The sequence below is a fragment of the Pseudochaenichthys georgianus genome, chromosome 12, assembly GCF_902827115.2.
Source record: "Pseudochaenichthys georgianus chromosome 12, fPseGeo1.2, whole genome shotgun sequence".
Taxonomy (NCBI): domain Eukaryota; kingdom Metazoa; phylum Chordata; class Actinopteri; order Perciformes; family Channichthyidae; genus Pseudochaenichthys; species Pseudochaenichthys georgianus.
The window spans coordinates 16,193,847-16,203,957 of record NC_047514.1 but is presented as its reverse complement, the minus strand read 5'-3'; the positions used below and the strand labels follow the sequence as shown (position 1 = coordinate 16,203,957).

Sequence of the window (10,111 nt, the reverse complement as noted above, 5' to 3'; positions counted from 1 at the left end):
AACGTTTACTATGATGTAAATACATTCTTCTTCCGACATAGTATGACTAAGTGTGGTATTGTTACTTCTACCTTAAATATCAGAGTATTGTTTACCTCTGTTCATTTCCTAACTTATTTTTTATTTAACCTTTATTTAACCAGATAAAAGATCCCTCATCATTGTCTGTTCTTATCATACTGCCAGTGCACTACCTCCTTTATTCCTCATTTTCATGTCTTTGAAGTGAATGTGCAAGGGAAACATAAGTAATATACTTCCTGTATCTATGTGGTGACCCTGAGTACCAGTATCTGTGTAGGGCAGAAATGCTGTGTCATTGTTTTATAGTGCATGTCAGTGCAGACACATCATTACACTGACCACAAGGAAGCAGATGACTTCAAGACACACTGGTAAGGAATAACGCAAAGTGGAGCCATGCTATGACTGCTGTTCTCCGGTGAGTATTCAAACATCATAATACAATTTTATGGCAACATGCTTCCTAAAAAAATGTCTTTGTGATAAGATACATATACAGCATTATTATTTTGGTGAGGAACCATTTGAATAAAGCCTTAATTCCTCTTGTTTAATCTTACTCTATTTTAGATTTTAATCATACCTGCACTTTACTTTCACCATTATGTCTCTCGCAATTTTTTATTTATTTGTTATGTCTTCACTTTAGTTAAAATTATTGGAGGAGCTTGGGATTTAATGTTTGCATTTCCAACTACACTAACTGTTGTGCATTTGACAAAGAAGACTATACATATTTGAATAAATGAATAACCTGAACAAACATAGTATGCTATAGTAAAATGGAGCATGTTTAACCTGATAGGGGTGGAGTCAAGTTACCTGCCACAACATCATCTCACCAGCAGTGTGGCGGATATACAAACAGATAAAAGAATAATTAATGTCTGCTACACATTGTCTTCCTTCAGTTCTGCGTCATGCCTCTGAGATGGTAGCTTCTTGCTGTGGTTCTCCAAAGAAGGACAGGACTACAGCAGGATGTCTATACCAGGATAAAGGTGCTTTTAGTTTGGGTGAGATGGTACCATTTTTAAAATAAGTATTCATTGTAGATGGTCTAAACTGTCTGGTGTTCTTCAAGGTGATGAGCAGAACGTGTGGACAGTCTCCAGTGATGGAAAAACATCCAGTCAAAATCCTTCCTAATTCCTCTGGGAAGAGGAGAAGCCCACCTTTCTCCTCCATTTTATTTATTTCTTAAATGTATTTATTTGCAGCATGTTGATCTGTGTTTCTCTGTTCTTGTTGATGACTTGTCCTGAAAACTCCTTGTTGGGAAGTTGGGTAATGTCTGACAGCAGACAAGTTCAGCAGTGGCTCAAAGGTTAACATTTACTGTATGTACACAACATTTATATGGGAGAAATGCAATGTGGTCAGCGCAGAAAATACATCCAGTCACATAAATAAATGGTTGTAAAGATCATGTATCAATATAAACAGTGTTATTAAAGTGTCCGTCCATTGATTCTGCAGGAAAAGCACACTTTTCGCTCAAGACTCTTTTTTCCTGGGTATCTGGCGCCATCGTGTGGAAGAAAAAAGGATCTGCAACTACCTGTTACCTGAAGAGAGACAGAAAACTGGTTCATTTAATAATAAGATGTTATATTTGAATAATACAATTTTAGTAAAAAAAGAGACATATTCAAAAAATGCTTGCCGTTATTATCAATTAAATATTTTAAGCTGGAAATAAAATAGTCTTTGGGCCATTTTACAGTTTAATAAATACATTAAAAACACATGCACCCAGACTCAGCATAACATAACAACACCTGCCAAAAATAAGGTTAACATTTAATTTCGAGAAATCACTTCTGTACAGGACAAGTTGCCAGTCAATAGGGTTAATACATTCAGAATTACAATCATTCAGAATGATTGTTTCATGTCAAAAAGTGCACTTATAAAAGAATTGTTTAAGTGATGGACTCTTTCCTCTTGGTATTTGATCTTTGAACGTGCATTTAATTAAACTACACTATGCTATATTATGGACAGTTATATTTTGTTCTTCTCAGACTATTATTATAAATTAAATCACTGTCAACCACATGAAAGAGAAGTAAACAAAATGTTGTAATATCATATATTTATTTAGAATAGAAGAGAGCACAAATGTATTTACATTCACATGTACAGTAGCTACTATACAATCTTACAATTACACAACAGTATAGTATACAGTCTGTGCAAGTTTAAAGTGACAATCTCAGTTTACAGTGTGTGGATGCGGCTGAAACAATGTACACTGGATTCTACTCGCTGTACAAACCTCTGACTGTGTTTCACCTGAACAGGTGACGCAGAATAAACACAGTGTAAATATGACAGTGATATATAACACTTGGTTTAAAGATTACACAGTAAACAACATGTTTTGAAAAATCTTCAGAGTTGCACTTCAGCATCATCACTATAAGCAATACAAAAAGGCAACATATTCAAATGTCTTTGTGAGATGCTTTATCACATCAGTTCAGTTCCTTATGAAGGCCTGTCTCATCATCCGGGTCCATTTTTACTTCTCCTCTCGTCTAAAGTGCAGCGTTGCCTGTCTGTCCCCTCCATTTTCCTGTCATCATAGCGCCATGGTGGGGATGTGGTGCACCATGGGGGGCATCTGGTGCTGGTGGGACATGACCGACATCTGCTGGGGAGGGGGGGACACTTTGGATGCCATCTCTGCCGCGTGTGCCATCGGTTTGTGCCGCGCGCTCTTCTGGTGGGCCCTGAGGCCTGCCAGCTGGGAGTACGCGCTCTGACACACGTGGCACTTGTAGGGCCTCTCGCCAGTGTGCAGGCGCACGTGGTTCCGGAGCGTGGAGGACTGGCTGAAGCGGCGGTTGCAGAAGCGGCAGACGAAGGGCTTGTCTAGCGTGTGAATACGCATGTGAGAGCGCAGGTTGCTGCGGGAGTTGAAGCCACGGTGGCAGATGACGCAGCGCATGCGACCTACTGTGGTGGTAAGGGCTGGAGGGGAGCACGAGGCAGGGCCGTCACAGGGGTGGGCCTCATCTGAGAGAGGAAACACAAAGGGGGGAGGATTAGTTTAAAGTTTGGCTCAGATTTCGGCTGCTTAGTTAGAGTGTTTTATTTTCTATTTTATTCTGTATATTTTATAGTGTCTAGATACTCTCTTGAATATATGTATTTTCTTCTGAAATGTATATTGTTTTTAGTTTTTACATTTAAAATATGTTTTTCTTATTTTTTTTCTTATAAGTGACTTTCAAAATGCTGTTGTGAAAAAACTATTTCCCAACTTCGGATAAATCTATCTATCTATCCGTGTGTGTTTAGTCTAAGAAATAATAAAAGCAATGTATCAGAACAAACAACAATGATATAAACTGGCTCATGTAGCCTATGTTGACCACGAACAGATACAAAAAGCTGTAACCCTTAACATTGTTACATCAAATGACTCACCTCTGGCTTTCTTCAGGTGTTCCTCATCTATTCCCGGAACTCCAGGGATTCCCAGGAATGTGTTGAGGGTGTTTCCGTACCAGACAAGAAGTTCCTGGTCCGGTGGGATAGTCTGAGAAAAACAGGGAAAAAGGTCAGCAAATAAATATGTGATTTAAAGTTGCTTCTCTGGTGCAACCATACGACCAAAGATGCCAAACTACAGAAATCACATAATCCATTTTCATTTGGGCCAACAGGCGGCGCTGCTCTAAAAAAAATCACATTTACATACTTGTAAAACCTATTCAGTCGCCACAGGGCCGAGTCCTTGTTTATAGATCAACAGAATTAAAGTCTATTCTCACCTCCACTGCCTTGTAGAAGATGCTGCTGCCGATCTGCACCACCTCCAGGTTTTGCTCCTGCTCATTCCTTGCGCACTTTATGTAAGTCATCCAGCTGCGTTGGTCCTCCTGACTGGCATCGATGAAGTAGCGCACCGTGCCGTCTTCATTGAACACCTGAGCGCACAACAGCGAGGAAAACAGCGTCAACATAAGGCGGAAGTAATAAATCACAGACTCTGGATCATGGACGGTCTAACACTGAGCTTGGACCCCCCTGTGCTTTGCTCGGCCTAAGATAACATACATGTTTTATTTTCCAGGATGAAATTAAATAAATTGAAACTAAGTTACTGAAACCATTTTTTTTTTAAAGAAAATAAATATCAACAAATATTAATGAATAAAATAAAAACTAAGTTTGGCTGCATACATATTGTATTTATTAACCAAAACTGCATTTAGGTTAAGTAAGTAACTATACTAAAATTGTAACAAAGTCATTGACTCACATTCTGTTATTAAAACGAAAATAATGGTATTAAAAAATATATGTTGTGCACTATGATTTTATACTGAACTGAAAAAGATTGAATCTTGAACACTGTTGGAACAATTGCTCTGGTCATCCATTAAAAAATGGGATCATTAAAAAACATTATTCTCTGCTCACCTCCCACATGAGGTTGTTATTCTTCAGCAGGTCCACGTGCTCCGGAGATATGACCCTCCCTGTGAACGGGCCCATCTCGGCCCCTGCTTTGATCCAGGTCTTTGAGAAGATGCCCAGACCCTCTCCAGGGATGGAGCTCTGCGCGATGATCACCTCACTGGGCAGCACCAGGCTGGACAGCTTCTGCACCTCTGCACAAAGAAGAAAAAATAAAGGTTAGCATGCAAAAGGGAAACATGTCAGAAAACATTATATCTGCCCGAGTAATACTGCGCAAAAATGCAGCTCCAGGAGACTAAACTGTTCAACAGGATCTCATGAAACAGGATTGCTGAAAAAGTCATGAAAGCAGCAAATGGACTGGATCTTATTTTAGTCACGAAATATTAAGCTACACCTTATCCTCCGTTTGATTCGATTATCTGGTTGAATTGAAACTTTTTGTTGTGCAGAAAAACTCCATAGGAAAGCATTTTCATCCGCACCAGAAAGGGAGAAAAGAAAAAACCGTGCGGTTCTTTAATGTCAAAATCAAAGATTTTTTTTCTGTGAGCCGAGCCGAGCAGGGGTTAAATGGTCCTCTATTGCCCAGGGTCCAACAATTTGTCATGCTTCAGATGTGATATTCATTAAAGTTTACTGGAAAAGAAACGGCTAATTCCAAATTCATTATCCTTTTAAGAACTTTGTAGCAATAAATTTGCGCTGAAAGAAACTAGGACTTGTTTAAAAGACTCAGGAATTTTGGCAACAAAAAAATGGAAAGGCGATTAGATGGTTGACATGCAATGAATAGCATTAGATTTAGCCTTCACGGTGCATTATGCGAGGAACAGCAAATCTTTTAAGGAGAGAGAAAGAGAAAAGCTCCGAAGCCCCATAGCTGCCAAGAGAGGAAAAGAGACTGTCCGGAGATTGATGAATGCGGGATAAAAACCCGGGACATCTCAAAGAAAAGAAACCTTTCTCTCCTCGAGGTTTAAGTGGAAACTTTCCCAGGTCAAGCACAAAGTTAACCAAATGAATTTAATGCCCTGCGTCTTTCAATCAGCGGCAGTTACACGCCTAACAAGCCTCTAAACGCGAGGAGCAGAGCTCTATAGCGTTAACGCGTTTAATGGGTCGAAATAAAAGCAGTAAACTGAGAGAAAATGCAGAAAAACAGCAACAAGTTAGTGGGAAAAACTTTGGTAAATAAATGTTTGGGACAGAAAGGGAAGTTTATTTTAGTGTCTCTGCAGGATGTGGGATTTTTTTGAAGTTCAATTATTATTATTAAATGGGAAAAAACCCAAATGTGGCTGTAATTGTAATTGCAAAAAAAGTCCTTATGGAGTTCAGTGATTCACTTTTTCGGAAATTGCATACGGGGACACAAAAAAAGAAAAAGTTAAATCATATTTTTTATTTCCATAAAAAACACATTAAATAAAATAAAATAATATACTGGAATTAGGCAGAAAACATGCAATTAAAAGGCCCAAACATGCACAACAGTATGATGAAACAGAATTTACATGTATGAAAATACCCCATAATAAAGCAGAATGTCAGCCTACCTCCGACGAAGGACTGCGCCAGCACCTCGGCGGTGAACGCGGTCTTGGGGCTGCTGCTGTGCCGCTCCTCCGCCAGGTGTTCTCCCAGCACGTTCCTCCACCTGCCGTACAGGAAGCTGTGCAGGATGTCCGAGGTGATCACGTCTGACAGCGAGCGGCTCGGACACTTAAATCCAGACTTGAGTGCCAAAGCGTCTGCGGGTAATACGGAGCCCATGTTGCAAATCAAAAAAGAAAGCCCCCTAAAATAAAAACAGCTGCAAGTGGAGAAAAAGAAGCAAAAGGAGTATAGGAGAAGAGTTGGACACCGAGAGCTGCTCCTCAGTGCGTCCTTGTGCTGCAGACTGTCTGTGCGTAAAGCTGCCCTGCAGGCTGTGAGGGTCCCTTTATATAAGTGGCTGGTGTGACCCCTGTCTAATTACTTATTAATGACACACCCCTCACCAGGAGGACCTGCCCGCTGCAGCGCACCAGCAGAGACACTGAAACACACAGCAGACAACCACACGTTATTTTAGTCATTATCTGCACTTAATGCATAATCATTTCAATTAAAGCGAGGTTTTTTTGATAGCTGCAAATACATCATAATTGCGTAAAATGATAATAAATGCGTTTTTAATTATTTTTAAGATCAGAAAATGTAAAGTTTTGTGCTAAAAAAGCCTAGTGTTGCAAAAATAGATCATAGTGCAAAAAAAACCCAACAGGTTGCTCTCTATGGAATATGAATTTAAACACTTGTACAACATTTTAAAATAACAATGTTTCAGAAGATCATAAAAGCAGGTTTTCTGAAAGTTTAATTGATGGTTTAAGTTGTTCTGCCCGCAGAAGTGGGTCATTGAGTCTGGGAGTTGCTCGCCCATTTTTTTCTCATGCATTTGATATTCATGTGGTGGTAATATTATTATTTTTTTGTGAGGAGTTAGCGCGGGAATAACAAGAATAGAAACAAGCTCGACGTGGAGTTTTTTCTTACAGCATTGTTCGCATGCAAAAAATGCAAAGCTGCTTTGACGTGGTTCACTTTTTCAAGCCCTTGTTGAGGTAAGCGGTTTAATATTCATGGGTTTTCGGAGCCCCCTCGGTATTGTGACAACGTTTAGATGAGTATATACGGCCCTTTTCTTCTCTATAGTCACAGTCTTCTGTGTTTTTTCCTCTCTTGCCTATTTTTCGGGCTTGATGGACTGGGGCTAAATGGGCAGTTTTGCTTCTTTCCAGCAGAGAGGACATCTTTATTCCATCCCCGGCTCACAGGTTCCCTATTCAGCTCCCCTCCAAGTAATGTCAGGCCCCTGAAAAGTGCTGCAAATCAATCTTTCATGGTGTTTTGAGGGCAATTTGACATCCATGCACTCCTCTTTTCACTCCAAAAACTACAAGGGGATTGTCCGAGAAATGGGCAAGTTGTGCTCTCTCTTTCATTCTCCCTCTCTGGACGAATATGGATAATAATGTAATGGGAAAGAAGATATGGCAACTAAATACAATAGCGGAGGTTTTTTTTGAGCTGGGGAGATAGTGAAAAGGCAAGGTGAGTGACAGGGCACGAAAAAAGATTACTGTGAAACAGCTGCTTTTTATGAGCGGGCCCCTCCTACATTTGTCTCCTTTTCCCAGATGAAATTTCTCTGCTCTTTCAATGGGATTCTTTCTCATCTAGATTGATTTACATTTATAGCATTCATCGCACAAATCCGAGGTAAATGGCGGGGGACAGGGGGTGGGGCCGCTTCTTTATTAAAGAGGAATTAAATGAATTGAATTGGGGTAACGCATGGATTTGATTTGCTTATTTATGCATTAACCTATGGCATTATGTGGAGCTGGTAAAGCCGCGGGCATGTCAGCAATAGCAAATCATCCTGCTTAGCTGTTCCATTGTAAAACTATTTAAGCTATTATTCTGTCCATTTAAAGCTTATCAATTTAATGTGGATGATTGACAATTATTGCACAAAGAATGCGGTAATTGTTTTATTTCAAAGAGCTGGTGGGAAACCTATCAAAGAAAATCATTTGTTTGTAGATAAAAAGGAGAATTTAACGCTTATCAGGGGAGAATAATAAAGGGAGAAAAAAGACTCGGTCATGTTTAAATAATACATGTGAACGTTTAAGCTTTAATGACCAAATAACTGACAATAAAAGACGGCTTTGAATATAAAATTCAAAATAACTAAATAAAAATCTGAGATTATCTTGAGATTTTGCTTTAAAAAAATTAAGTTTGTGGCGCTTTAGAAATAATAAAGTAACACCATTTTCTTTTTTTTAAAGTATAAAAAAACATAAACACATTAAACACGTGGCAAAAAATAGTCTTTGTCACATTATGAATCAGTGACACGCACGCACGCACGCACGCACGCACACACACACACACACACACACACACACACACACACACACACACACACACACACACACACACACACACACACACACACACACACACACACACACACACACACACACACACACACACACACACACACACACACACACACACACACACACACACACACACACATTAAAAGCAGATTAAGGTGTCCTCCACTGTGCAGGATCAGCTCATCTGTTGCAAAGGTGAGTGAGGTGCTGGAAGCCCCCTCCTAAAAGAGCCTTTCCTCCCCCCCTCTGTTGTTGGAGAGAAGGGGTAGTCAGAAAAGACACCTGCCTGATTTGAGGGAGCTGTGTACCTTAATTTACACAGCAAGAAAAACGTTTTTAAGTTGTTAAGCCTTAAATATTGAATACAAAAACGGATTCATCCACTGCATTATAAACATGATCACTCCACATGCATTTCATTCTGTGTGAGTACTGTGTTTATGGACAAATCTGAGGAACATGTCATTTATTTAACATTTTTTTATATTAACCGTATATGTCTCTCCTCAATTATCCAACTACTTACTTTGCCAAATCAAAAAATATATATATAATCAGCTAATAAATCATGATTTCATGTTATAAATTGCAATTAGCATGACCTTTATGAGCTGCAACATTAGTGATATTTATGCATGAATATTAATATAACAGATAATACAATCATATAACAAATTATTCTGAAATCAACTTTTTTTGTATACTTTTATTAGATTTTTTGATGCTTAAACTTTTGTACTTGATATCTATTTTAAATGCAGGACTTTTGTTACTACCTCTATTAAAATATCTGCTTTTAAGATCTGAATACTTCTCCAGTGCTCTACTTATAATACAAACAATAAGACTCAAAGAGAAAACCATTCATGACTATAAAGAGGATTTTTTTTTAAAGAGTGATTTAACCTACCAGTGTTGGAAACTTCAAGTAAAAGTAAAAAATACAAGTCTAATCCAACTTTTGTAAAATAACAGGATTAGTGTTGGATGAATGCAGCTATTTAAAGTTTCATAAATAGTTAGTCTATTATGTATTAATACAAAAATGTAGATAAAGTGCAAGCTTTCCCTCAGATTTACAGTAAAGTATACGCCTATACAGAAGCTGCAATGTATCCATTTTAATGTGGAAATAAATGTGCTGTAAGTTTTTTGTAGTGTATAATATTGTACTTTGATATCTTTGCTCATTTTCTAAAACAGATGTCTTTAATTACAGTTTTGTAGCCTATAGGAAAGTCAAAAAGGCACATGTTGAAAAATGGTTTTAAAATCTGAACAAAATATGTTTTCTTGTTCCTCTGTCCATAATGAAGGGGACACACACTAAACACACCTCCTACAGCAAATGCCTGTTTATTTGGAGGGTTCCATTTCTGCAGCTTGAAAAAGGAGAAATAAAGTGTCCAAGTGTGGTCTATATAAATATTAATGTTACCTCTCTCCACATCAGTCTGATCATGGAACGACTAATCATCAGAAGGCCACAGAGGACCCCCGGGTCAGGAGTGTCCTGCGGGACGGTGACTAAAAAAGGAAGAGGATCAAAATCAAGGGCTGGATTTGGAAACAGCTGCAGCGCATCAATGCAGCGGACGGTATGGGGCCGCCAGGGTCCACTGTGGCAGGAGCCCCCCACCCGCTGAGAGCAAAGCTGTGCAGTGACAAAGCTGAAAGAGAGAGGGGGAGGG

At 39.0% G+C, this 10,111-nt stretch overlaps 1 protein-coding gene and 1 long non-coding RNA gene across 2 annotated transcripts; one reads left to right on the top strand and one right to left on the bottom strand.

The window, feature by feature from the left end:
- Nucleotides 1-342: 342 nt before the first annotated feature.
- LOC117456149 (uncharacterized) lies at nt 343-1,614 on the top strand. Its single transcript, XR_004553220.1, has 3 exons — nt 343-442; nt 936-1,025; nt 1,109-1,614. It is a non-coding gene; the product is annotated as an uncharacterized lncRNA (long non-coding RNA).
- A 535-nt stretch (nt 1,615-2,149) lies between these two features.
- Nucleotides 2,150-6,360, bottom strand: LOC117456141 (PR domain zinc finger protein 12-like). Its single transcript, XM_034095902.1, has 5 exons — nt 6,021-6,360; nt 4,462-4,652; nt 3,810-3,965; nt 3,463-3,574; nt 2,150-3,048 (listed from the first exon to the last, which is right to left on the bottom strand). Exons 1-5 carry the CDS (start codon nt 6,235-6,237, stop codon nt 2,612-2,614), a joined length of 1,113 nt encoding a protein of 370 aa, XP_033951793.1. The 5' UTR covers nt 6,238-6,360; the 3' UTR covers nt 2,150-2,611.
- Between the last annotated feature and the right edge of the window lie 3,751 nt (nt 6,361-10,111).

What these genes read in the sequence shown, in the direction of transcription:
- LOC117456141 (XM_034095902.1), bottom strand. Translation starts at nt 6,237, where the DNA reads ATGGGCTCCGTATTACCCGCAGACGCTTTGGCACTCAAGTCTGGATTT. An exon ending in ATAACAACCTCATGTGGGAG is followed by an intron (nt 3,966 to 4,461) that starts GTGAGCAGAGAA and finishes TTGTGCGCTCAG; the next exon opens with GTGTTCAATGAAGACGGCAC. An exon ending in ACACCTGAAGAAAGCCAGAG is followed by an intron (nt 3,049 to 3,462) that starts GTGAGTCATTTG and finishes TTCCTCTCTCAG; the next exon opens with ATGAGGCCCACCCCTGTGAC.